We start from the raw sequence: 27,130 nt of genomic DNA on the forward strand, positions 1-27,130 counted from the left end.
TGTTATGAAATTTGGTTCGGTTCGACTCAGTTCTAGATATTAAGAATCGAAACCAACCGTTTTTTAGCTTGTAGTTCAGTTTCAAACTTGAATCATTTCAAAACTGCAAAAATCAAATAGTTTAGTGCGGTCTAGTTTGGTCATTCTTTAGGAATTCGGATCCTCTTTGTGAGAATTTCAGATATCTATCAATCATGTCCGTTCATCGTACATCATAAACTACGACAATTAACAAATTAGAATAATTTTTTCAAGTAGAAAGATCTATAATATTGTAAGCCTATGAACTACGAGAATGCCTCCAAATAGAGTCCCTTTCCATGAAGGTCACGAGCTCGTATTTAATGAAATTGTGAAGGAAATTAAATTAAACGGATGTGTCATATTGTTAATTGTCAATATTTTAAATGGTAAATGTACATAATTTAGATAAATTGAAGCAAAAATCGTGTTATAAATGTTTAAATGTAGAAATTTAAATTTTAATGAAAAAATGAAATTAAAATCGAGCTCTTAGGGTTATGTATTTTCATACAAGTTAAAAAAGGGTGTCTTTTAACGCATCGGGAATGTCAAACACCCAGTAGTAGAAAGAGGGCTTTCCCTCAGTCACTGGCTCACTTCTGCAACAGTCTGATAGGCCTGAAGGCACGTGATCGTCACCTCACCTCACATCGGAACCAGTATCTAGGGCTTCCTACTGAGTGCTGAACGTTCTACTCGTTCGCGCTAAGAAGAAGACGAAGAGGAAGAGAGACCCATTTGCCCTCATCGACTGTCGCCCTCCAATGTAAGTCTCTCTCTTTTTCTCGCTACAATCTGCGCGCTTTTGAGCTGAAGATTTCTTTGATTATATCGATCCTCTGCTGTTTGCATGTTGAAATGTGGCCTCAAATTTTGTGGGTTAGCGAATTCTGTATTTATTTTTGAGGGTTAAGTCCAGATTGTTACCCAATTTTCAAAAGTTGATTCCAATCTGGTCCTAAGCTTTTAAAACATTCCAAATAACCACCTAATGTTTTAAAAAAATGGACATCTATTAGGTTCACTATCGTTCAGAGACATGGACAAAAGGAGATTTGAATCTCCAAATTGACGCGATGTAGCTAAAGCAAATTTATGGTTTAACTGGGCTCAAATGGGTTAATTTGGGGATTAGAACTCCAAAGACTTCGATTAGTGAAAACTAACTTTAGTACTTGCCCGCCACATCATATAATGCTAGCAATGTCATCACTTAATGTTGGTAAAGTTCCAGGTGACCTACCAGATGTCTGATTTTCAAAACATTAGGTAGTTATTTGGAATGTTTTAAAAGGTTGAAACTAATTTGGAATCACCCAGAAAAAGGTTGGGTAGCTTTTTGTACTTAACCCTATTTTTTATGGGTAACATTTAATTCAATTCAATTTCGCATTTGAAATGCAGTTTATGAGATTGAAGATTGAAGCATAAAATTGATTTTTTAAATGTAGTTTATCACATTTCAAAATACTTTGTTCACTGGGTTTTGTAAAATGAGGGAAACTGTTTAATTTTTTGGGATTTTGTTGAGAAACTGTTCTGATTCTTGAGTAATTTGCAGATTGAATTCATTAGTTTAAACACGTTTAAAGCCTTTGATTGTCTGTTGAATTTTTCCTTTTGCTCAAAATTTTTATTACTTTGACCTTTCGGAGTGACATCATGTTGTAATGGCCATTAAACTGTCTCCTACAAAGTATTCTGGTTTTGTGGGTTCAGAGTTTTATGGATTAGCCAAACTAAGTCCGTTTTCTAACAATGATTTGTGATGCTTGTAGACAATCCAGATGGACTACAGCTCTGAAGATGAATCTGACATTAGTGATTCCGAGATCCATGAATACAAAGATAAACCCTACGAGCTGTTGCGGGAGGGAAAATATAAAGTAAAGGGTCCTAATGGGACTCTTAGATGCCCATTTTGTGCGGGGAAGAAGAAACAAGATTACAAATTCAACGAACTCTTCCAACATGCTTCAGGGGTGGCCAAAGGTTCTGCTCTCAGAAATGCGAAACAGAAAGCCAACCACCTTGCCTTGTCAATCTACTTGGAGAATGACCTAGCCAGTGAAGGAGACCAAATACAACGTCCAATTTTACCGGCACCTGTCGCACAGCAAGAAAAGCAAGAAGATCTCTACGTGTGGCCTTGGACTGGCATTGTTGTAAACATAGTGAGCCAGCCAAAGGATGGAAAAGATCTTCTAGATTCTGGATACTGGATGAGAAAGTTTTCAAAATGTAAACCTTCAGAAGTTCATACTTTGTGGAACGAAGGCAATCCTGCTGCATGCGCTGTGGTATATTTCAGTAAAGATTGGAGTGGTTTTGGGAATGCTACTGATTTTGAGAAGATGTTTGAAACCGACTGTCAAAGTAAAAAGGATTGGAATGCAAGAAAGGAACAGCCTGGCTCAAGCATCTATGGGTGGTGCGCGCGCGCTGATGATTATCATTCCCAAGGGCAGATAGGAGAGTTTCTTCGCAAGACAGGAGAGCTTAGAACGGTGTCTGACATTGTACAGGAAGCAGCTAGAAAAAGAAATGATGTTGTGGCAAGCCTGGCCAATAAAATTGATATGACAAATGAGAATCTGGATGAACTGCGGTACAAGTACAATGAGAGGACACTGTCCTTAAGTAGGATGCTTGAAGAGAAAGATCGGCTGCACAATGACTTTGTTAAAGGTTTGTCCTGGCCCTTCTCCTGTGCTTTGTTTTTTGATGGGCATGTGTGAAGCACATGCTCGTGTTTAAACGTGCCTATGCATTTGTGGTGAATTTTATATCTTTGCTTGATTCTCTTATATATATGGCATTGTTGGGGTTCCTTGACGAACTGTTTTCGAGCTTATCAGAAACGAGGAAGATGCAGCAAATGGCAAGAAATAATGTTCAGAGAATATTAGAGGAGCAAGAGAAATTGAATTATGAGCTGGAGTCTAAGAAAAAGAAACTTGATACCTGGAGCAAAGAATTAAACAAACGTGAAGCAGTGACTGAGCGTGAGAGGCAAAAACTTGACGAGGATAAAAAGAAGGTAACATATATCACATACTTGTACTACTCTATATTTTGCATTGTAATAATTTAAAGTAAGCATTGAATCTACTTGTTTACCAGCAGTCCATATGTTGCATTTCTTTTTGATTTACCTGTATTCTGTCAATTAGCTACAAAAACAGACGAATTTTGTCTAGTTGGATTTAATTTTATTAGTTAATCAGGTCTGTAGATATTTCAAGAATTTGAATTGTCAAATTCTATAACTTGATGAAAGCTGTTTTACCTACTCAATCATTAACTGTTCCAAGTATAGCTTAATTAATGGAGTTGGAACGTACTAAATTCCTATGCAGTTATAGGAGTCTGAAAGAGTTCTACACCTCTATAAATGGGGCTAATTGTATGCATGTTTAATCAAGTAGTATTAGAATCATTTCCTGCCTGTATAAGATTTAAGTCATACCCAGTTTCATATGTGATTAATGGGAGACTGGAACAGTTTGAGACCTCAATAGAAGGGGTTAATTGTCTGCATTAGGAGTTAAGTAGTAAACAGTCCATTTTTCATAATGATTCATTATATCCATTTAATTTATGGGATGCATCAAAATTATGTGAGTTCTGCTTCATATTGGTTTTTATTTTATGGAGGTTTCAATATCCAGTTTGGTTTGTAAATTGGTCAAGAGTTTATCGTCATAATCATACAAGCTAAGCTCCTGTAAACTTGTCTAGTAATTCAAACACAGCCATGTACTAAAAAAATCAAATTTAGAAATGCACAGCCGGTAGGTAAAGCCATTGCTTGGTTTGTGTTCTGGGTACTAAAATAGTTTCTGCCCTTCCAGAATGATGAGAGAAACAATTCACTCCAATTGGCTTCCGAGGAGCAGAAAAAGGCTGATGAGAGTGTCTTGAGGCTGGTTGAAGAGCAAAAGGTGTGAAATGTAATGTTAAGCTCAATAGGAAAATTTCCTTGCTATATCTGTGTTTCTATGGTTTTCACTGACTAGGAATCTGAACTTTTCAGAGAGAAAAAGAGGATGCCTTAAATAAAATACTTGAGTTAGAAAAGCAACTGGATGCTAAACAGAAGCTAGAGATGGAGATTGAAGAGTTAAAAGGGAAATTAGAGGTGATGAAGCATCTGGGGGATCAAGATGATGCTGCAGTTCAATCGAAGATAAAAGAAATGGAAGATGAATTGGGGGAAAAAGTTGATGAACTTGAGGATTTAGAATCTCTAAATCAAACTCTTATCACCAAAGAACGCCAAAGCAATGATGAGTTACAAGAAGCGCGTAAAGAATTAATAGCGGTATGTATTTCTTCCTCCTTTTTAGTTCGAACTATGTTTATTGATAGTTATATTTATTTTATATACCCTGTTATAAGGATGCCCACACTTTAAGAAAAGTAAGGACCATATTGTTGGGGCTGGACCCACACTGTGGTTCCACAATGAAAACTGTACGGTTTTTTAAGTGCTCAATTAAGATCATCCAAGAAAACCAACCGAAGTGGAACTGGTTTAGCCATTTTGGTTATCATCTGATCATTACTTGGTTTGTTGAACACTGTTCGCCAATTTCTTTGTCTAAAGACAGTAGGTTTTAGATGTTTTTGATTTTTCGCGAGGGTGATTGTTGGGAAGCCTTAAAATATATGGTTCAGAACATTGGACCCTTCACATTTTAACTTTTTTCTTCATAATCTTTTGTTTCAGTGTATTGACAGGGTTTATTAATCTAGGTGGGGAAGAGTTAACTTGGCCAAAAACATGAGAGCTGATTCCTAAACTCTAAATGGTTACAGTTTATTTAACATAATTTTACTCTCTGGTAGATTGGCGGGATCCCACAAACGTGAAGTCACCTTTATAATGGTGGACTATATCTGTAAATGTATGTTTGTGTGTGTGGATAGAGATATTCTTTTATTAGACTGTCTCACAAGTTATGCTTCTTGATTAGCAAACTGGAATAGTGACAAGGTGGAACCATCTTAATTTTGTACTTTGATTGATAGTTTGGCAATACAACGCACAAGAACCCATTACTCTCTCTCTCTCTCTCTCTCTCTATATATATATATATATATATAATAATAATAATAATATAGTATATACACATGTTTATTTATTTGTTTTGTATAGACACAAACTTATGCATACTTTTGATATTCTATGAAACGTATATCCCACTTTCTAATGTTAACATAGTGACTTATTATGATTATTCTTTCCACACTACATTGCCTTGGAAGGTAATGGAATCGGAGGCTAGGAAAAGTACATTAAGAAAGAAAAAGAAATGGCCAAAGCACTTTAGGGTGATGAGTTACTTTAGGGTGATGAGTTAGTAATCTATGATAAATTCTGTTTAGTAATCATCTAATCTGACGTGCTTTTTGTTTGGCATAATCTTGTGGCTCAGACCAGAGTATAATATAGAGTTCGGAAATATGCTGCTAGTTGTGTTTTCTGTTTGGCATAATTGTTTGGTTCATACTTATAAAACGAAAATACTGGAAAAATTATTTGTAATTAGCATATTTACATCTTATGATAAAGAGAGATAATGAAGTCATGAAAGCTCTTACTTGTTTATCCAGGGTTTGAGTGAAATGTTGAGTGGTCGATCTAATATTGGGATAAAGAGAATGGGTGATCTTGATCAGAAGCCCTTCATGAACACGTGCAAGGAACGATTCACTCTTGAGGAAGCACAGGTGCAGGCCTCCACTCTGTGCTCCTTGTGGCAGGATAATCTGACAAATCCTGATTGGCATCCTTTCAAAGTTATAACAGTCAATGAAGAGCCCAAGGTATGTCTTTTGAATACCATCAAATTGATGGTTTCCGAACTCATTTATTAACCAACAAAGAAAGTGGAGATGTGAACTCCAACTTGCAGTGATATCATTATAAAAAGCTTATCTAGGAACTCGTTATTTCAAAACACACATACACACAATATTCCTATTTTGTTTTCAACTATTTCTTGGTCTTTTAGTAATATCATTATACCAATTCTGAAACATATATTAGTATTTTGCAAGAACTAGGCACCCTTTCTTTGTTGATCTTTCCTGCACTCGAGATTCTTTCATGTCCCACTATCACCCTACCTGTCTACAAAAGATTCAAAAATGGAACAACAAGGCCTTATCCCACCAGCTAGGGTCGGCTGTATGAATCCTAGATTATGCTATTCTCGTGTTAAATCGCCCCTTCATTAGGACAATTGGAAGGTGGTTAGAAGATGCTTAATTTGCTGAGATGCAATGTGATGCAGGAAATACTTGATGAGGAAGATGAGAAGCTACGGAATCTGAAGGAGGAGTGGGGCAATGAGATACATGAGTGTGTCGTTACAGCCTTGAAAGAACTTAATGACTACAATCCAAGTGGGAGGTATGTTATCTCTGAACTTTGGAACTTTAAAGAAGGAAGGAAAGCTACACTGAAGGAGGTTATCAGTTTTGTCTTAAAGAGTATTAAGACACTCAAGCGAAAGAGAACATGAAGTGAAGGTTAGTTCGTTATTATTTGGAAGTTGAATTTTTCTCAATATATTGGATTGTTGTCCTCTTGTTGGGGGCAATTTGTTAGATTCAAAAATTTTCTGTTTTCGTCTTACCTTGTCGAATTCACTATGAAACGTGATGTTAGCCTTTTACTGTTAATTTCATTTTCTGGTTTGATGCATTCATTATTACACCAATGATTTCAGCTGTTATTTAAAATGATTATTAGAAATTCGATAGAGACATACATTTGACGTCCTTTGCAATACATCAAACCACTTTAGATATTGCTGTTGATTTGTGTTCCATTTTAATCAGTTTGTCTTTTGAAAATTAAGAGGCTCAAGTTTGGAGACATGTTTCACTCAGTGCAGAGAATATGTAGTTTGTGGTGGGGATAATAGTTGATTGAAAAGCAATTCTCGTGCCTTACAAAAGAAAAACAAAACAGAACACATTTATGTTTAGCAATCTCTGTCTAGTAGAATTCCTGTTAGAGCAAGTGTGGTGGTTTCTGCCTTTCTGGTGTTCTTGTATTATAAAGTTTGTAGGGGAACTAGTAACTTATGATTTTCTTCCGTTCGTTTTTATCTCTATGCATCTTGTACGAATTCAACCTAAGCATATTGTTGTTGCAAACACTCAACTGCGTTTAAATGACGTGAATCTCGAGGATTCGGGTAACACAGTTGTGTATAGAATCAACTGTTGGAAACAAAACCATTCTTCCAACCATTGTAAAGATTTGTTTCTCATACAATGTGAGGTGTTGTGTGGCAGGCCTGGTAGCTAGAGGGCAGAAGAGGAAATCCAGAGCGGCGAGGGTCGATGGTAAATCTACAACCAGCGGTTGGATCGGATGGCAGGGAAATCATGTTTCGTAGGGACTCTACTTTGTCTAGTTGCATCTACTGTAGTACTTGTGAACCTCTATTGATGACTCTATTGACTACTCTACTACTTTTGAATTATGAATGCCAAGAGAGTACCTCCTGGACAAAATAATTATAATTTGACGTTGTTGGATTAGAGATTCTGATTCCGGCGCGAAAATTCTGTTTCGAATCAGAAAATATTTTGATTTCTGATCCAACCCAAAGCTCGGTTGAATGGTGTTTGTATTTTTAAAATGGAGGAGTTTGGAGCACTGTTCTAAAAACCTCTGCCTAGCTTCGGAGCCTGGGCGTTAGGCGGTTGGTCACGGTTCCGATTAGTCCTTAGGCATTTGAAAATTAAAAAAATGCTTCTAAACCCACTTAGGCATTCGCCTAGCCCGCATAGGCATGCGGTTGGGTTGCGATTTTCACTTTGACAAAAAATTTATAACTTTCATTTTGCATTTTAATTTTTCAATAATGTTTGAGTGACTTGTTGAATACTTGGATGAACACTCATTATATGCTTGTCCCTCATATTTTCAATAGGTTCTAATACTTTATAATTTATGTAATTTTATTTTGCAATTTATGTATCTCAATACAATTATGTGTGTTTTTTTAACAATAAATAAGTACTTAATTATATAATATATAATAAATTTACATAAATCCATCTGATCCGTTTAGGCCTCTGCCTAGCCACTTAGGCGCTAGATCCCAACCCATTGCCCCGATAAACACGTAGCGTCTTTTAAAATCTTGTTTTAGAGGTGATTCAATAATTGAAATCATTCGATTCTTAGCTTGTCTTTTTAAAATTATCAAAGCCAAAATTCTCAAAAATTAGTAATTGTTTAGATTCTAAGATTATCCGTTGTTTCATTTCTTATTTATTTTTAATGATAATATGTCAAAAAACATGCAAGTGATGGATCACATATTTATTTTTAATGATAATATGTCAAAAAACATGCAAGTGATGGATCACATACCGGTGGATAATGATTGTATTTAATCTAATCCGTTCCCATTCGCCATCTCTTTCCATTAGACAAAAACTTTCATGGCACATAATACTTGCCACGAGAGTTTCTTTACTAATTTTATAGGTGTGGATTATCAGCTTCTCTTTTTGCGAGATAAAGCTCAAATGCGCCAAATATACTATTGCGGTAGCATACACAATCTTACATGTTAATTTTGCTGCACATGACACTGTGCTATCTCGGGCCACAACTGTGACAGTGCACGGGATCCATGACACAAACCCCTTCCATTGCCTTCCACCTGTCCACAGCCAACCAATTAAGTTTTGCAAAGTGGCAAGAGGCTGACCTAGTGGATCCCACGGCCAACAATGTCACTTTCACCTGAAAAATAAAAATCCTCTGTCCTTTTTTAAAAAAATTATTTTTATATTATCGCTTTTGTATTCATTATCTCTGTTTGTTCTTTCTTCTTCTCTTTCTCTGCCCCTCGTTGAGCGCAAGAAGCCAAGAACAAACCAAAAACACAACCAAAACATAAAATCTGGAAGCACATCTTCTCTCTCACCATATCCCTCTGTTTCTCTCTCTCTCTCTCTCTCTCTCTCTCTCTCTCTCTCTCTCTCTAGAAACCTCGCTTTCTGGCTTCCTTCTCCTTCGAGCCCGCAAGTTCTCAGTCCTACCCACGGTCGGATTTGTGATGCCATGTTGACTTTCCTTTGATTCGAGGTTGGTTCTTATTTTTGTGTGTTTGTATATAATCTAATGCATATTTCGATCAATTATCAAAAGCTTGGAGTTTTGTTGAATGATTTTTGATGGGTTCGTATCGTTTTTAATTGCTGTGTAGCAGAATTGATTGGGGTTCATGTAAATCTAGTGGATTCAATTGGATCCGCTACGTGAGTTTTGATTGAATTTGTGACTTGGGGTTTTTCAAATCTCGCGGCTCTAGTCCAAATTCTTGGTGGGTTTTTTAGTTTTTACAGAGGAATGCCGCTCTTACCGAAAATCGATTCGATTCATATTCGTGAGGTGTGGAACGACAATCTGGAGGAGGAATTTGCTTTGATACGCAAAATTGTCGATGATTATCCGTATGTCGCCATGGACACCGAGTTTCCGGGCATTGTTATTCGTCCGGTGGGCAATTTCAAGAACAGTTACGACTACCATTACCAGACCTTGAAGGACAATGTGGATATGCTCAAGCTGATTCAGCTCGGCCTCACATTTTCCGATGAGCAAGGGAATTTCCCTTCCTGTGGAACTGATAAACAATGCATTTGGCAGTTCAATTTCCGCGAGTTCAATCTCAATAAGGATGTATTCTCCAGTGATTCTATTGAGCTTCTGCGCCAAAGCGGCATCGATTTTAAGAAGAACAACGAAAAGGGTATTGATGCAAAGCGGTTTGGGGAGCTCCTAATGTCGTCTGGGATTGTGTTGAATGATAACGTGCATTGGGTCACTTTCCATAGCGGCTATGATTTTGGATACCTGCTAAAGCTTTTGACCTGCCAGAACTCGCCCCAAACTCAAGCAGGGTTCTTTAATTTGATCAACATATACTTTCCAAAAATATACGATATCAAGCATCTGATGAAGTTTTGCAATAGCCTCCATGGCGGGTTGAACAAGCTCGCGGAACTGCTGGAAGTGGAGAGAGTTGGCATTTGTCACCAGGCAGGTTCGGATAGTTTGCTCACGTCCTGTACGTTCAGAAAACTGAAAGAGAGTTTCTTTAGCGGTTCGATGGAGAAGTATGCTGGTGTCTTGTATGGTTTAGGTGTGGATAATGGACAGGATACTTTCTGAAGAGAAAATAACAGGAAAAAGAGAACATGATGAGAAAGCTGGTTTCTTTCTTCACCTTGTCTGTGTCTGATACTGCATCTTCATGTACAAATTTGGCACAACTTTGGTACTTCTCATTGCTTGCACTTTTTTCGATTATTCGACTCACGGATTAGGTTGCATTTGCATATAAAAGCATGGTTCGGATGTTTGTTTTTTGGACTTTGAAGCATCCGTTCAAGATAGGTTAATTCAACTGTTGACGTGTGAAAACAATTACGTTCTGTTATGGCTTACACCCTTACTTTGCCTTCTCCTATAATAACTAAACCTTAATACGCTTTCATAGAGAAAAACACGCTCTTTTTTACGAATAGATGGCGACTTTGAAGTTTTAGAGCTCTCCTGCAAGGGTTCAAACTCAAAGATGCCAGATTTGACAATCTCTGCCGAACTTTGACAACAGGACATCCACCACATTTCAGTTCCATGGCTTCTAATCGAAGGAGGGTATTCTCATCATCTTTTCCATTTTCTCCATCTTCTTCTTGTGTAGATAGATTCGAGTCACACAACAATTTCCATTTTCTCCATCTTCCTTTTGTGTCTATAGATTTGAGTCACACAACAATTTTGTTGGGCTTATGCATCCTCAACTCTGTCTGTGTAAGTTTATCTTACATTGTCGGTCTCAAGTCCGGATAAGGGAGGAGGGGGAGGGCGTCAGGTAGTCAACAGCCGGCACTCCTATCTTACGTCGAATCCTTGGGATGTGATCATACCAACTCACATGCACCGGATCCCATCTGAACTCCGAAGTTAAGCGAGTTTGGGCGAGAGTAATACTAGGATGGGTGACCTTCTGAGAAATCCTCGTGTTGCATCCCCCCACAGCCGACCCCACTTAGTGGGAAAAAGCTTTGTTGTGTTGTTGTTGTTTGTATCCTGGAGGCGAAGTTGAGGGATATGGTGTTGCATCAGTTTGTGGACTTTGTCAAACCGTAATGGGCTTGAATCTTCTTAAAAAAAAAAAAAACGAAACACTTGCGTCCTAATTGTTCACGTGTTTCTTAAAATAATATTATTTCATTGTAGTATTTTATGATAATTTCCTCGTAATAATTTTCCCAAACACTTAAGATATGCAACTAGGGATTCCATGGAATTTCTAATGAATATTTTCGTTTAAATTCACCCATTTCTACTTCAAGCAAGCCAAATTCCCTTTCTAAGGTTTTGTTGCTGCCTTCCACCACAATTTGAGGCGCAGCCGCAGTTGTTCTATTTTGAAAACAATGAACAAATCCAAGGCCATGATTAGCGCCATTCAACGTTATCTCTACTTCCACTTTGCCACCAATTAGGGTTTAGATTTTGGTTTTTTTAATTCGGCGTAAAGATTAATTTACATATTACACTGAGTTTGTGGGTAATTTAGGATTTTTATTTTGAACAAACGATATTATTCACATTCAAAGTGGACTAAACCTAAATAAAATATAAGTGTAAAAAGTAAGTTCGGTGTAATAAAAATAATATGAGTTTAAATATTTCTTTGACCGTATTGGTTTTATTTTGCCTTACTATATTTTTGGAAAATAATAATGTGTATATCCTAAAGTAAAGTTCCCACTCCACTAGATTTTGATTTTGGTCAACTTACATAGTTTTGTCATTCTTAAAAGTTAAAGGGAATTGATATGCTTTTCAATTTTTGCTCTGATATGATGTGTGTTGTGATAGCTGACATGACATGACAAGATTTTATTTTATTTTTTTGCAGATTTAAAATGTAACTCATCAAATTTAAGAGTCCCTAAATAGGGGTTTAAATCCGTTAAAACAATTAAAAGAGTTTAAGTCATCTCATTGTCTCTTATCGATATAGTTACTATTTCTCTTTTTTTGTTAAACGCTAATTTTTGTCTCTTATCGATATGGTTACTAATTGATCGCTGACCGTATTCTTGAATTAAGGTATTACGAATTAATTACTTAGATTACTTAGTTGGAGGAAATAATTAATTGAATTAAGTTTAAAAGGGTGACTTAAGTTTAAAAACGTTGTATTAGAAATGCTTTTATTTTCGATTGTAATAACAACGGTTGTACAAGAGATTTTTTTGTTTTAATAATTTGTTTTTCTATATAAAAAGGGCAATCTTGCATTTTCATGGTTTATGAGAATAGAAATTCTAGAAAATTCATCAAACTTGTCCTAATTCTATGTCTCCAACCAGGATACAGTTTTTAATGACCGTATCTAAGAACATATGGCATTTCACCTAAAATTGGTGCCACAATGACTTTATTAGCCAATACAATACCATCAAAATCATACCATTACCCTCCAAATTCAAATATTACAAGGGCAAACTTGTAATTTGACCAATTTGATTTTCACACCTCGTCTCACCCGCTCTTTTATTGTTATCCATCCCATTGAATAAATCAAACAAAATCAACCGTTAAAATAAAACAAAAGTGTGTAAAAAGCTAAAAAAACGGTATCAAAATCATTTCTCTTATTTTAGGCCAGCGTTCGAGAACGAAAGCGCCAATGTGCACAAAAGATGGGATTTTGATGGCGTGCGAGGCATAACCGAAAAAACCCAGTATACTAACTGGAGAGAGAGAGAGAGAGAGAGTAGCGTACCCAACACTCGGGCTTAAATCCCTAAAACTTGGCTGCTTTGTTTTCTGGGTGGTTGTTGAAATGTCTTGTTCCTCTGAGAAAGAGCTGGAGGAGCAGCTCAAGGAGGCTGGAAATATTCTCCTCAACCCTCCTTCCGCTACCGAGGAGCTTCTCAAATTCCTTGGTGTAATGCCCCCTATACCCTCTCTCTCTCTCTCTCTCTGTTGTATTTTACTGCTTAGACAACACACACAGATAGATACACACATATGGTCATATACATGTTTACTGAGCTAATTTTCTTTGTTGGGTTGGATGAATTCATGAGAATGCTGAAGTGGGTTGATCATCATTTTGTTGAATCACTGACTGTTGGTGTTTTATAGGTTTCTGTGTGTGTATTTGGGTTTCTTTTGGGCTAATTGAAAACGTTAGAATACAAATGAGTGATGGCTTGAGATGGGTTGATCATCATTTTCTGAATTCTTTAGAGTCGGGCTTAAATGGGGGCTTATTTTTGCCCAATTTTAACCAAAAAATTGGCCTTTTGATGTGGTTTCGGTTTCTTGTTGATGTTTGTTTGCTTCAGTCACTATTGTGTTTTAAATGAACAGATGACTTTTATTTCCCAATTTCTTGTTGCCTATGATTTTTCATATTTGAATATTTGATTCACATTGTTGCTTATCAAAAGATAATGAATGTATACTGTTGCTTGTTAAAAGATGTTGCGTGTGTGTGCATGCGTGGCGGTGTAGGTTGTTTAACCTTCTATGACGTTACGCAAATTCATAATAAGTAAATTAATGATTTCTATACACTTCCAATAAGTACCTCCTCAGCAATTCTGTTCAGATTTGATAATCTGCGTGATGCCTAAATAAAATCATACTTAGATATTGATAGGTCCAATTGCAAAGACATGCTTGTTTACTTGATGATGGTACATTTCCAAAGGTTTAAACTTATTGATGATCTTTCCTCATTGTTAGAGCCTGTTTGTTCGTCTGGTCTTAAGCATGATTATCTGTGGTTTTTCTTTTTAGTCTCTTTAGTTTCACAAGGCCCTACATATTTTGGGTTATTAGACTCACCTTCATTGAGTGCTTATCTTAGAGCAGCAATTTGGCTTGCCCAAGCAACCTAGTGGTTCTCGGGTTCAAGTTGTGAAAACTGTCTCCCTAGAAACAGTCACAGTAGGCTGCCCTTTTTTGGACTGGCTTGCATGTGAGAGGGGTTTAGCCTGTTTTGAACTTGATATACACTTTTTCTCTACTTCTGACAAGTAAGGCTTGAGATGATCATTTTCTTAAATTAGATAAAGTTGATCTTCGATGCCATTCAGTTGGTTTATTACTCCTTAGTATTCTGTCTGCACTAAATCATATTGCTCACATATGGCTTATTTCTTGGAAGCCTATCTTCTCTAGAAGATTTAGCCAGTGAGAACTGGAAGATGGAAGTGGCTGCTTTACATGGTTAACGGCTCGTACCTAAGAACTTTACTATAGTGATATTGCTGATTCTTGTGGTGCTTCAAGCATGTCTAGTCCACCTTGCTCTTTCACAGATTTAACTAGATAATTACAAATGCAGTGGTTAATTGTTCTGTCTTGATGATATGCATAAATCTATTTATGATTTGTCCTCATTTAGTTGTTTTGTTCGTTATACCTATCTCATGTATTTTTGTTTTTTCTTTATGGCTTTTCAAATTGCGAAAACCTGAGATCCTCTGTTTTTTTTTTTTTTTTTTTTTTGTATTTTAGGAAGCTGAGGGTTTGTTGTCAAATGTTGAGCAAGCACCACACAGGTCCATGCAAGATGCACTCCTACCGATAATGAAGGCATTAATTTCTGATGAGCTGTTTAGGCACTCAGATATGGATGTGAAGATATATGTTGCTTCTTGCATTACTGAGCTTACGAGAATAACAGCACCGGTTCCTCCATACAATGATGAATGGATGAAGGTATTGTTGCTCTAGTAAATTGTCTACGATCTAAAGTAATCGTTAATCATTTTGAAGTTCTACATCTTGCATCCTCCAATGAATATATTTTAATTTTATGGGCTCTTAGGACTTCATTTTCCATTTATTGGTTGAACAGGAAATCTTTCAGCTGACTGTAGCAGCTTTTGAGAAACTGTCGTATGTTTCCAGTCCCTTTTATAGAAAGGCAGTTTCCATTCTTCATATTGTGGCAAAGGTCAGGTCAAGCTTGCTGATGCTGGACCTTGGTTGCAGTGCATTAATTCTGAAGATGTGTCAACATTTCCTTAAATTAACCCAGTAAGAGCTTTATTCATGCTGTTTATGATGTTACTTATTGACTTCTGATGATGCTTTGCTGGAATGTGAATTGTGGTTGAATTGAGAAATGAAATTTGTTGTAAACTTTCATTTTTGGTAAGTGAAGTTTTCTCTCATATAATGAGCTTTAATATATATATATTAGATATATACAACTACCAGAAACTTCTGTAATATTATCTGGTATTTTGATATGGAAGCATAGGAATTTTCGTGTCACATATTTATATATCGTGAATGGCATGAGAAAAACTGTACTGCTCCACTTCTTATTAATAGTTAGGCAATTGTTTGCATGGAATAGTAGGGTTTTTTATTTTTGTTATTTCAAGTTGATTCCTAGAGGTTTCTTGTCTTTTATTGTCTGTATCAAGAGCATGCTATTCTGAAGTGGGGCAGAATTTTCACGTTAATACTGGGCATGTTTTCCTTCAAACCACAGTTCGCTAATCAGAGTTAGCGAGGTAAAACTGTATGTTTTATGCACCTAGAAATTATTGATGAGTTTCTTCAGATTGTATGGTCTGCACTGATCTTGAGCCAGAGATTTGTAGGGTTTCCTATCTGCACTCCAAGAAGAGGGAATAACAAAAAAAACACTGGAAAATTTATTCATAGTTTCATTTGCGTAATGAATTTAGACAATTTTCCTCATCAGATCATCATCTTCACAGTTTCTCTTGTAGATACTTTCTGCTCTCAAAGATCCATTTTGAACTTTTACTCTCATTTGACTAAAAAACCAAGGTTCTAAAAGACGCTAGGCGCTAGTCGGGCGGCGAGCTGAGGCCTAGCGCCTAGGCGCCTAGGCGGACTAGGCGGATTTAACTAAATCCATTATATTTCATATAAATAAGTGTATGTTTATACTTAAAATATATAAAATTTCATCATAAACTACAAACTAGAATGACACATATATTATGAACTATTGGAACATAATGAAAACATGGGGAACAAGCATATAATGTGTGCTGATTTAAGTATTCGACAAGTCTCTTACAATTTATTGAAAAAAATAAAATGCAAAATGAAAGTTACCTATTTTCTGCCTAAGTGAGTTGCAACCTAGGAGGGTCTGGGCAGGCTAGGCGGGTGCCTAGGCGGTCTAGGCGGGCGCCTTAGCAGGTCTATGTGCCCTTTCTTAATTTTCAAACACCTAAGCATTAATCGGGACGGTGGCCAGCTGCCTAACGCCTAGGCGGCGCTAGACAGGGATTTTTAGAATAGTGTAAAAAACAAAGGGCAAAAGAAAGTGGTCTAGAAGACCACTAAAAGAAAAGAAAGCAGGAGAGAAACAGAACCAGCTTAAAAATCCAAACAGGCTAAAAGGACTACAGCACCACAAACTTCCAGTCCCACCAAATATAAGAGAAAGAGATAAGCCTAAAATCATTAGAGACAGAAGCCCAAAGAGCCCGAAACTGAACTTTGTTCCATAGCCTTCTTGTGTCCCTCAACCCAAACCTGCTAGCAAAGATTAGCAGTTTTTAGGTCAAACCGTCACCACCAAAACACATGGAATCTACACCAAATTTTCGAAGTGAAAGGGAAAAGTTAAAATAACTATGCTGAGCATTCTCAATTGAATCTTTTCTCAGAAGACATGATTGTGGAGGAAAGAAACAGGGTCTTCTTTGTTTACTTCTAATGACAGAGAAGGTGTATGGAGTTATACAATAGACAATCATTGTATCTGTGGTGTTCATGCTATTTATTTTCTGTAGAATTATTCATATAAAAAGTAAGTTATAAAATAGACAATCTCTCTGTGCGTGGTGTGTTTTGATTTTAATGACAACTTGAAGATTTGTCTACTATCTCAAATACAGTAGTTCATGTATTTCTTTCAAATGATTTACAACTTATGGCTTCTACTTGATTAATGTTAAGGTCCAATCATCCACATTCTGTATTTTCAGCCATGGAAACTATTATGACCATGGTTTTAGATGAAAGTGAAGAAATTCCTGTGGATCTTGTCAAAGCTCTTCTATCCAGTGTTAGAAAGGAAAATCAGGTCATAATCTTCTCCTTTACATCTTTTTTTGTTTTGTTCTGTTCTTTTTTATGAATAATTATTATTAAATTGTTATAAATCATTCTGTTTCTTCACTTAAGATGCCTGTTACTTTTTCAGACTGTTTCACCTTTTTCATGGAAATTGGGGGAGAAGGTTATAGACAATTCTTCAGCTAAGCTTAAACCTTATCTAGTGGAAGCAGTGAAGTCCATGGACACTGCTTTGGATGATTATGCTCAAATAGTGGCTTCTATATGCCAAAATGGATGTCAAGCTGTCAAACATGATCATGTTAATGATTCTGTGAAGATTCTGGTAAGCCAAACTGGTGATATTGTCAGACTTGATGTGTTCATACATACATACATATATATATATATATATATATTTACTGTTATGCTACTTTCTATATAGAGATTGTTAGAGAAATTGGAATGACACTGCTTTGCTTATATTACATGGCATGTCAGGAAAAGTTATTGGGAGGAAAGTTGTATGATCTAGCTTATGAGTTATGACATAAGTCTTTGTGCATGTGTGCTTGTATGTGAATTAGGAAGTACTGAATGATTTGTTCATGTATATTTACTGTTATGTCCATTCCTCTCCTCTTTGTTTTCCTTTCTTTTTCCTTTTTCATTTGAAACTTACACTCATCAATAAAAAAAACTTCTTCATTATCCAGGTGACCGAGGGGCCCAAGGCCATTGCTGTTTGTCCCAGAGAAGTTGAAAAGACTGTAGCCGCTTCTACTGAGGATGAACACATCAGACATAAAAATTCTACTGCAAGATTACAGCATTGCCATCGTACTAAACCCTCCAAGGTTGTTGATTCAAGAGATAGTGCTAAACCAGACAACTCCTCTTCAGAAGCTATCAAATCAGCAACTGAGCCATGCTCGGCTCCCAAGAAGAGAGGTCAGAAATCAAAATCTTTGAAGGGTTCAGAAGAAGGATATGACAATGCTCAACCCAACAATTCACTCTCTCTGAACGCTGTTAAATCAGAAATTGAGCCATCCTCAGCCCCAAAAAAGAGAGGCAGGAAGCCAAATTCTTTAATGAACCCAGCGGAAGGCTATGACCATTCTTGGATTAGTAGTGGGAGAAAAACTCAAAAACCATCTGCCAGCGGTAAGTCTGATTACAAGGTGTCTAATCCTTCACCTACAAATGATCTTCTTCATGCAAAGGCTGATGTGCCCTTGATGCTTAAAAATGTGAGGGAGCCACCTGGTTCCAAACCTAAAACTGAAAGGGATGTAGGAGCTTCTCTTTTTCTTCCGAACAACCCTCTTGGTGGATCCCAACACATAAGGCGCCGACTGAAGAAGAAAGATGTAGCAGACCATGCTGCTGATCCTAGTTCCCTTTCAGCTGTGAAGCAAGAGCTCTCAATTGCTCAAATTGAGGAGAGAACTCCTCAAGAAGAAAAGCCCAAGCTGAGAAAGAAATATAAGGGGACTGTTAACATAGGAGAAAAACTACGGGAGCAGCTTAGAGATGTTAGACTTGCTGAAAAATCAAATGAGGGCTGCATTCGTTCTTCTGTAAATGTGGTCACAGATAAGGAATCTGAAGTTCCTAGTGATCCTGATAAAGCATCACAACAACAGTCGTCTTTAGATGTTGAAACGAAGAGTACCACTGATCCATCATCTGTCCATCATCGTATTAAGAAAAGTAGGGGGAATTATGCTTCTCAAAAGGAGAGTGCTGAAGCGTCTGGTAGCAAGGTACTTTCTCTGACAATGATGCAAAAATAAATAGATATTGAAATTTTAAGTTGTCACCAGTAATGACTTTTAATTTTCTTCTATATTTGGCTGGGTCTCCCATATGAAATTATCCACTTCTGCAAAAGATTTCTGAGTCTGCAAAAAAAATGAATGAAGATAATGAAGGAACCCCTAAAGTGGTTCTCAAGAGGAAGCGTATCATTGAAAAGGAAGAGGTAAGGATTCTAAACTTCATTTGCAATTTAAAGTATGCTTAGTTATACTTTGGTGCTAAATCATACTTACAATTTTTTTCTCTTTTGAACAAAAGGTATACCTTTGGTATTGTTTGTTTGTTTGTTTTTATTTTATTTTTTTAATATATTTTTGGTCATTCAACTCAACCATTATCCTCACTTTGTCACTTTGGACCATTGTTTGAGTAATATTAATTAAAAGGTGTAGATGAACAACATTAGGTTGGCTGTATACTTTATTGGCCCCAACTTTTTTATTTCAATCTAAATGGCCCTTTTAGCATTGTCTTGTAGATGAAGCAGTGCAAATGAACAGTACTATTAACACTGTTATTGGATTACAAAAGATATAACCTGAGTAAAATCTCAGTGACTAATATGTAAAAGGTTCTCAATATCTCTTTCCATGCCTCTGCTTTTTGTCAGAAGATATGGAAAAAGAAAAAAAAAATGCTGTTTTTGTTCAGTTTGGTCTTTGTACATTAGAATATTCAGTCCAACAACAAAGTTCTGAAATCAGGTGTATTTGAGTTAAGTAGTGGCATTAAAATTGATAATTCATGCTTTCTTTCCCTTGATGATAAGGAAAGTATTAAACTAGTAGCAAGGCCAATGCATTTTAGTAATGTATTGCGGTCTTATAATATTTTTCCTCGTTTCTTACTTCTTTAACGGGCCTTAGTTAATAGAGCAGAAACAGTGAGGTATGGGTAGTCTCTGCAGATTTCAATTTTCAACTGGAGATTTAATATCTTAAGGAGCTCACATTGGATTTGGTACTATGGTGTACTTTTTGAACTTGGGAATCCTCCAAAGTTAACATGTATCTCTCTTTATAGTTTATAGTTACACTAGAATAAGTTCTAACTGGAGAAGTAAAGATATTAAGGAGAGTGCATTGGATTTGGAACCGTGGTGTTCATTTGTGGAAAAACCTTTATGCTTATACATGCTTTCTGCAGTTATTTTTGTGCCAATATGTATTAGTTTACATCTCTTTTTGCATGATTTGTTACACATTCTTTTCAATAAGTTTAACCTTTTACTAATCTATCAGCACTATACGTGGAAAAACACCAACAAGTCTGTCACCTTTATTATTATTTTTATGTAAGTGGTCAAAGTATTGTGTCCTACTATATGGGAATAATCACCTTCCCATTATCGTGAAAATGCACAATCAATATGTGCTTGTTTAAGCCCTTGGGGTGGGCTAATGCAACCAAAAGACAGAAATAAATATGTTTCTTACTTCATTTACTCTTAAACTAAGTTTGGTGGATGCTTTCCTGAATACCAAATGTCCATTTCCCCCCCTGATGTATTTAGTCAAGTATGCAGCATGCTAGGCAGGTATTTTCTGTTAGCTATTACAGATCCTTACTAATTTGAATGTATTGTTTTAAGAACATGCTTCCAGGTAACAAATTTCAGTTTCTTCTAACTTCTAAGCTCACACATCCCCCTTTATCTATTCATTTATTGGTATATTTAATAATTTTTTGTTTTTGTAAATTCAACTTTTCCAATTTAGGCCTCTCAAATGCCTGATCTCGGTGAACGGTTGGTTGACAGAAGAATAAAGGTTTGGTGGCCACAGGACAAAAAGTGAGTATTGCAGAACTGATGATAAAATGACATTCTATTTGTAGTTAGTCAATATTTACTTTCACCTTATACCGTCAGTTGTTTTCATGTTTCTATGTTTGCTAGGTTTTATTGATCACTAATGCCTTTAGGACTTGGAAACATTATCAAATAACATTTTGCTATAATAAAAAGGCTCCATGACTTTCAGTGGATTCGAGTGGACACTGATGAATATGCTTGTGGATATTATAATTGGGTATGCTTCGCTCAAGAGGGGACTTGCCATTTTGTTTGTAATTTTGTACAGAATCTGGTTAGGGTTTTGCAAAACCTTGGTTAGGATTTGTCAATATTGAAATTATTGTAAATGGGTTTTGTTTCTTCATTCCTGGGTCAGGTCTATCTCATATGACGGAGAAGGTTGATATAGTATGTCATAAAACAGGACATTTTGGGGTTCAAAAAATGATGAATGTGATTCTTTGGCACTGAATTTTGGATTTGTATTGTTTGCTGTGGAATTCATATCTCTGTTCTTGATCCAACGCAAGAAGTCAGTAACTTGACCATGACTTGCAGGAGGTTTTGATGTGTTATTTTGTTTCTGCTTATGATCCCTTCAGTAGATACCCCATGGGTGAAATTTTTGGCTTCCCAAACTGCCAGAAGAGTCAAATCCCTCTTGGGTTAATGCTTTATTCTTCATGCGATTTTTCAATGCTTTTTTATATGACCCCACTAAGTCTGTGACGCTGGAGTTTTAAACCCCAAATGATTATTTTCTTGCATGAAATTTCTCTCTGCAGGTTTTATGAAGGTGTTGTTTCTTCTTACGACCCTGCCAAAAAGAAACACTTGGTGAGTTGGATTTATGGTCTTTGGCCTTCATGCTATATTGTCTGTCTTCTTTTGCGTATCACAAAGATGAAATGTTAGATCGAAGATCTTCCACTACTAGAGTCCTTGAGTTATAGACATGATCTCCTTGGTCATCTAGCCCGACAGTTACGGTTCATTTCATAATTTTCTTAGCATGATACATAACTTTTTTCTGTTTGACTTCTTGCACAGGTGTTGTATGCTGATGGGGATGAAGAAAACCTGAACCTCAAAAAGCAGCGCTGGAAACTGATTGGAGATGATTTGCCAGACGTATGTGTTGTGCCTTAAATTGCACTTTTTTTTGTTATTCATATTTTAATCATTGGTGTTATTATTCCCTATCCTGCGTAACTTTTCTTTTTCTTCAACAGGTCGAATTGGAGAATCTGCTAAAGCCTTCTGCTGCTTCTGATACGTAAGTATTATTCCCTAAATAATATCAGTTAACTTCATAGAAAATTCACTCTCTTGTGCCTCTGACAAGTGTCTGTCTTTTATGGTTAAACTGGTGTTTGCAAAACCGATTCTCTCTGGCCGCTTTAGACAATTAGGGGAAGCACAACCAATCTTTCTTGTCATCATTACTCCTGAAATTCTCATCGTGTTCTGGACAAACCTTGGATGTCCTTTGCATTTTTGCACGACAACACAGAAAAAGTTTTTCTTGAGTATTTGTCACAATTATATGACAGTAATGAGCTCCCTGAATAAGAGTTTTGAATGTATTTTCACTATAATTTTTTTTTTTCCATATAAGTTTTGCTTCTTTTAGTGGTTAACCTAATAATACAGATGCAATTTCATATTACTTACGGATTGAGTTTTCAAACCAAAGGATCAATGCAATAGGCTTTCAAAAGTACCCTAGCAGTGGAAAATAAGTAACCACAACCTTAATTCAATACAGTCAAAGATTTTATGCAGAGTATAGCTTAGATTGCTCATAAGTCATTCTTCACACCGAATGGTTGATATCGTATTTACCTCGCCTAGCACATTGTGGCTGCTTCCATGTACATGCCTCTCTAATCTTATTAATGATTCGGTTGTGCATCTTGATCAGACTACCACAAAAGAGAAAACAGAAACCAAAATCAGGGCCATCAAAACAAACAAACACCGGTCTGTCCTCAAAAAGGTTGGTTTTCCTCTTTCACCTACTCTTAGACCTGCTCTTGACTTGAGGATGCCACATGAGTATCCAATCAACAATCTTGCGCAGAGAGTTGGTTGCTTTCAGATTGTCTTGAACTGTTATTTCTTTTGGTCCCTAACTGAAATTTCATTTGAAGGATATCTAGACGTGGAGTCTCAGCTGGAAGCAAATCTGCAGACTGTTTTGTACTAGGTGGGCATAAAGTTACTGATGAATGTGACGGTGATCAAACCAAGGAAAATGACGGATTGAAGGATGATGGCCAAATATCCGCTGGTAAATTGGAGGCAAATATGAAGACTGGTATTGGCTCTGCAACAGTAGGCGAGCATAAAGTTATTGATGAACGTGAGGATGATCAAGCCAAGGAAAATGACGGAGTAAAGGATAATGGCCAAATATCTGTTGGTAAATTGGAGGTCAATATGAAAACTGGTATTGACTCTGCCACAGTAGGTGAGCATAAAGTTATTGATGAATGTGAAGGTGAGCAAGCCAAGGAAAATGACGGATTGAAGGATAATGGCCAAATATCTGCTGGTGCAGTGCAGGCCAATATGAAGACTGGTATTGACTCTGCCACAGTAGGTGAGCATAAGGTTATTGATGAACGTGAAGGGGATCAAGCCATGGAAAATGATGGATTGAAGGATAATGGCCAAATGTCTGCTGGTAAATCGAAGGCAGATATGAAGGCTGGTATTGACTCTGCTGCAGTAGGTGACCATAAAGTTATTGATGAACGAGAGGGGGGTCAAGCCAAGGAAAATGCCGGATTGAAGGATAATGGCCAAATGTATGCTGGTGAATTGGAGGCTGGTATGAAGACTGGTATTGACTCTGCACAGCTCACACCGGAGACTATGACCTTATCGAAGGGAGAGAGTCCAAAAGTCGATATTGAACCTTCTGGTAGGGAATGCTTCAAAGAACTGATGGAATTGGGCAAGGGTGCAGAGAACGCAAGATCACTTAACGTTAGTTAGACTAAAGTGCGTATAGAGATGACAGGTAGCGATTGATGGGCAAGCTCAAAAGTGCATGATTTTAGCTCTAGTAACGAAAATGTCGGTTAGTCTCTGTTTTGTTTCTTTTGTATACACAATAACATGCACCCAGACAGTGGTTTTTCCATTTGATGTAGGTTTTATATGAAGTAATATATAAACCGTTGCAGAAGGGCTATTCGCGCTCTCTTAGATTCATTCCCATCACCATTTATGGGTTTTTCCTTTGGACATGAGAACTGTACGATTTCATATGTATACTCTCTCTCTCTCTCTCTCTCTCTCTCTCTCTCTCTCTCTCTCTCTCTCGCGCGTGCGCAGAAATACATACTCGTAGGAAAGAATGTGCCATAATAATCAAGTTATACTAAAAGCAAAAAACGAAAAGAGTTTTTGCCCATACTATGCAATCTTGGCACATTTGATGGAATTATTAAAGGGTGGGGCTAGGCTGTCCTGTGCCTGGCATTACCTTGGACTAGATGGTTGGTCCGATTCAATAGAAAATGCAGGACTGTGTGGCGTTATTTTTATTTGTCTGAGCTCAAACCGTACTCAGCATTTGGTAGACTTAAGTGAGGTCTGTATCTCGGTTCATTTTTCCAATACCATCCTACCAGGTATTCCTCTCTCTCTCTCTCTCTCTCTCTCTCTCCAATTCTATGTAATCTGGTCTCATGATGTGTCTATCTTTTAGGTCCTTGTTGAATGATCACAAACAATGATCACAATCAAGTGATACAGCCTTTCAATAAAACACTATGGCGTGAGATGAACTTTACCAATGATTTTCGATTTGGTTATTATTTTGCAGGAATGATACTAAAGTGAACTTGGAAAAATGAAGAGTCCAAATCACGAAGCCACATTGCGCGATGGGCAGCGAAGCAACAGTCCTGACTTCAAATTCTTATTAAATCGAGTCTCTGTTTACATACATGTTTCATGTATGAACAATTTGTTGGATAATGCAAGTTTGCACAATTTTTTTATCTTGAACTTTGTTTAGCTTATTGGATTACTGGAATCTGGGATTTTAATTGCTAGAAACCCCACATGTGAACTCCATAAGATTGTTTTGCATTTGCCCTTTGATTCAGCCTCACGTGCATGATACGTGACTCATTTTGATGGAAGTTCTGACGAAATTAACGAAAATAACCATATCTGCACGTTTTGATGAGTTAAGGAACCAATGGTTACAAATTTTAGTTGAGTAACCATTACTCCAATTGGGTTAAAGTTGAGATGTCATTGCTACAATTTCCTCTTAAAATTTTGATTAGCAGAACCAAAAAATTATCTCAAGTGAGGATGGATAGAGAAGAGAGATGGAAGTTTTTTTTTTGTCAGCACTGTATGAAGTTTGAACTTAAAGCTGTGGTTACTTTTCAATAAAAATAGAGAACAGAAGAGATTGTTGGTGAAGACCAAGAGAAAAGAACAGGGTAAAAATGGAAAGTTAATGGGATTAGGAGAGAAAATCAGAGTCATAATTAAAAAAGGTTTCATGTTTTTATTTCCAATAAATATTTAATTTCTAAAAAGTCAAATTAATTGGCATATTAGGTTAAATCTTAACTATTGATAAGGGATAATGTAATGGTTTAAAATCTGTGTAAAAAATATCATATCACGGATCTATCCCCTATAATATAATGATTTAAGGTCTTGAAGTTTCTTGGTTGGATTGGACGCTTGTGGTGTGTATAGTATAACCTAGGATGTCATATAATCATTTAGTACTACAGTCTAATGATATTCTATAGTTCAGTGGTATTCCTTTTTAATTGTAAGTGAGAGGTTTTAGATTCAATCCTCGCCAAAAGAAGATTTGAACCATATTATTACTAGTCACTAGTCCATTGTAAGGTCAAGCTCATTCCCTTAAATAATATTGTTTGTTAAAAAAAAAATAATGGGTAGAAGCTTTAGTTAGAAGAATGAAATATATGCGTTAATCCTCTTTTGGTGGTAGTACATCCTTGTTAATTGTTATCATGTCTTCATGGCACGCAATTGACAAAGATAGACATGGAGGTTGGTGAGAGTTTATAGTTAGGTATTTTGACATTTTGAAAGCTAATATCTTGTGGGTTAGTCTACGGCACCCTTAAAATAAATTAACCTTCATGCACGCGCCTAGACAAAGACATGGAGGTTGGTGAGAGTTTATAGTTAGGTGTTTTGGCATTTTGAAAGCTAATATCTTGTGGGTTAGTCTATGACACCCTTAAAATAAACTAGCCTTCATGCACGCGCTCATGCGCGTGCAGAATATATTTTTTAAATTACGGCATGCTACGTATGACTTATATGTTTTAAATGTATTTATATGCGTGAATTGACAAAAGAAAAGTCAAATATTTGAAGTAAATGAATAATCTTAGATCATACTAGAAAAAAAAAAAACCCTCACAAACCAATCAAAGCAGCTAAGTTCATATAATAAAATTGGTCTTTCAATTTCCATCTACATTCTATTGAATTTACATTAAGAATAGAGAAAATAATATTTAATAAATAACTGATTGAATCACATTATTGCTAGTTTATTATGAGGCTAAGCACACCCTCCCTCAGTGTAGATAATATCGTTTATTCAAAAAAAAAAAAAAAAACCAATCATTTGACAACTAATTTAATTACATTATTATGCACGTGCGAAAGACATTTTTTATAACCGTCATTACACGTCTCTTAAGATGTTTTGATCGTGTTTAAAAATAGAGAAAATAATATTTAATGAACAACTTATTGAATTACATTATTGCTAGTCTATTATGAGGTACTAATTAAAAAAAATTGTACAAAAAGAATTAATTATTAAAAAACACTATTAAAATGATGAAAATACCCCTGCATTATTTTGGGTTGCTTTTGAAATTATTTGTTTTGGGGGCATTTCTGTCCAAAAAAATTTGGTGAAGCTTGTGACCTCAAAAGGGGTTGTTGGCTTTATATATAAAGATAAAGAGTATGGGTACCCTTTACTTCGAATGATAATTTTATAATGCACTTACCTTGACATGTAACAACTTATTTTAACAGTGTAATAGGATGTCTACAATGTAAACACTAATTTTGTTACAGTAATAACAATGTCATTTGTGTTATTAACTATATGATAATACTTGCATCCCTTTCTAGGAGAGTGCACATATCTTACCTATTTGCGAATAACGTATTTTCACCATATAAATTCACTAATCGAAAATGTTCAATTTCTTAATCTTCATTTGAAGGTCCCTACTAACGGTCATTTGAATCAAAGATTATTTATGCATCCAAATGTACGAAACAAACCAACGACGATATGAGTACCA

The 27,130-nt window shown here is 36.3% G+C and overlaps 3 protein-coding genes and 1 non-coding gene across 8 annotated transcripts; all 4 read left to right on the top strand.

Annotated features, from left to right (window-relative positions):
* The first annotated feature begins 531 nt into the window (after positions 1 to 531).
* On the top strand, positions 532 to 7,587 carry LOC137707730 (factor of DNA methylation 1). Of its 2 annotated transcripts, none has more exons than XM_068446641.2 (8): positions 532 to 790; positions 1,803 to 2,712; positions 2,883 to 3,064; positions 3,879 to 3,968; positions 4,061 to 4,348; positions 5,644 to 5,856; positions 6,327 to 6,564; positions 7,339 to 7,587. In XM_068446641.2, exons 2-7 carry the CDS (start codon positions 1,812 to 1,814, stop codon positions 6,555 to 6,557), a joined length of 1,905 nt encoding a protein of 634 aa, XP_068302742.2. In that variant the 5' UTR covers positions 532 to 790; positions 1,803 to 1,811; the 3' UTR covers positions 6,558 to 6,564; positions 7,339 to 7,587. The 2 variants fall into 2 exon arrangements, with proteins under 2 accessions (XP_068302742.2, XP_088545108.1); XM_088688982.1 differs by having other exon boundaries at positions 6,327 to 6,558; positions 7,325 to 7,587.
* A 1,258-nt stretch (positions 7,588 to 8,845) lies between these two features.
* Positions 8,846 to 10,438, top strand: LOC137708642 (putative CCR4-associated factor 1 homolog 7). Of its 3 annotated transcripts, none has more exons than XM_068447762.2 (2): positions 8,846 to 9,151; positions 9,276 to 10,438. In XM_068447762.2, exon 2 carries the CDS (start codon positions 9,416 to 9,418, stop codon positions 10,238 to 10,240), a length of 825 nt encoding a protein of 274 aa, XP_068303863.1. In that variant the 5' UTR covers positions 8,846 to 9,151; positions 9,276 to 9,415; the 3' UTR covers positions 10,241 to 10,438. The 3 variants fall into 3 exon arrangements, with proteins under 3 accessions (XP_068303863.1, XP_068303864.1, XP_088544675.1); XM_068447763.2 differs by having other exon boundaries at positions 8,871 to 9,151; positions 9,273 to 10,438; XM_088688549.1 differs by having other exon boundaries at positions 8,892 to 9,151; positions 9,403 to 10,438.
* A 549-nt stretch (positions 10,439 to 10,987) lies between these two features.
* On the top strand, positions 10,988 to 11,106 carry LOC137709574 (5S ribosomal RNA). Its single transcript, XR_015958872.1, has one exon. It is a non-coding gene; the product is annotated as a 5S ribosomal RNA (ribosomal RNA).
* A 1,619-nt stretch (positions 11,107 to 12,725) lies between these two features.
* On the top strand, positions 12,726 to 24,002 carry LOC137707870 (sister chromatid cohesion protein PDS5 homolog D). 2 transcript variants are annotated; one of them, XM_068446802.2, is made up of 13 exons: positions 12,726 to 13,040; positions 14,624 to 14,827; positions 14,967 to 15,148; positions 17,063 to 17,189; positions 17,310 to 17,507; positions 17,878 to 18,930; positions 19,059 to 19,148; positions 20,704 to 20,777; positions 21,566 to 21,617; positions 21,831 to 21,911; positions 22,013 to 22,056; positions 22,705 to 22,779; positions 22,943 to 24,002. In XM_068446802.2, exons 1-13 carry the CDS (start codon positions 12,936 to 12,938, stop codon positions 23,781 to 23,783), a joined length of 3,126 nt encoding a protein of 1,041 aa, XP_068302903.2. In that variant the 5' UTR covers positions 12,726 to 12,935; the 3' UTR covers positions 23,784 to 24,002. The 2 variants fall into 2 exon arrangements, with proteins under 2 accessions (XP_068302903.2, XP_068302902.2); XM_068446801.2 differs by having other exon boundaries at positions 12,742 to 13,040; positions 22,934 to 24,002.
* Positions 24,003 to 27,130: the final 3,128 nt, after the last annotated feature.

The sequence above is a fragment of the Pyrus communis genome, chromosome 17, assembly GCF_041283825.1.
Source record: "Pyrus communis isolate YQ-2024b chromosome 17, ASM4128382v1, whole genome shotgun sequence".
Lineage (NCBI taxonomy): Eukaryota > Viridiplantae > Streptophyta > Magnoliopsida > Rosales > Rosaceae > Pyrus > Pyrus communis.

What these genes read in the sequence shown, in the direction of transcription:
- LOC137707730 (XM_068446641.2), top strand. Translation starts at nt 1,812, where the DNA reads ATGGACTACAGCTCTGAAGATGAATCTGACATTAGTGATTCCGAGATC. An exon ending in GCACAATGACTTTGTTAAAG is followed by an intron (nt 2,713 to 2,882) that starts GTTTGTCCTGGC and finishes CGAGCTTATCAG; the next exon opens with AAACGAGGAAGATGCAGCAA. An exon ending in CGCGTAAAGAATTAATAGCG is followed by an intron (nt 4,349 to 5,643) that starts GTATGTATTTCT and finishes TTGTTTATCCAG; the next exon opens with GGTTTGAGTGAAATGTTGAG.
- LOC137708642 (XM_068447762.2), top strand. Translation starts at nt 9,416, where the DNA reads ATGCCGCTCTTACCGAAAATCGATTCGATTCATATTCGTGAGGTGTGG.
- LOC137707870 (XM_068446801.2), top strand. Translation starts at nt 12,936, where the DNA reads ATGTCTTGTTCCTCTGAGAAAGAGCTGGAGGAGCAGCTCAAGGAGGCT. An exon ending in ACAATGATGAATGGATGAAG is followed by an intron (nt 14,828 to 14,966) that starts GTATTGTTGCTC and finishes TTGGTTGAACAG; the next exon opens with GAAATCTTTCAGCTGACTGT. An exon ending in ATGATTCTGTGAAGATTCTG is followed by an intron (nt 17,508 to 17,877) that starts GTAAGCCAAACT and finishes TTCATTATCCAG; the next exon opens with GTGACCGAGGGGCCCAAGGC.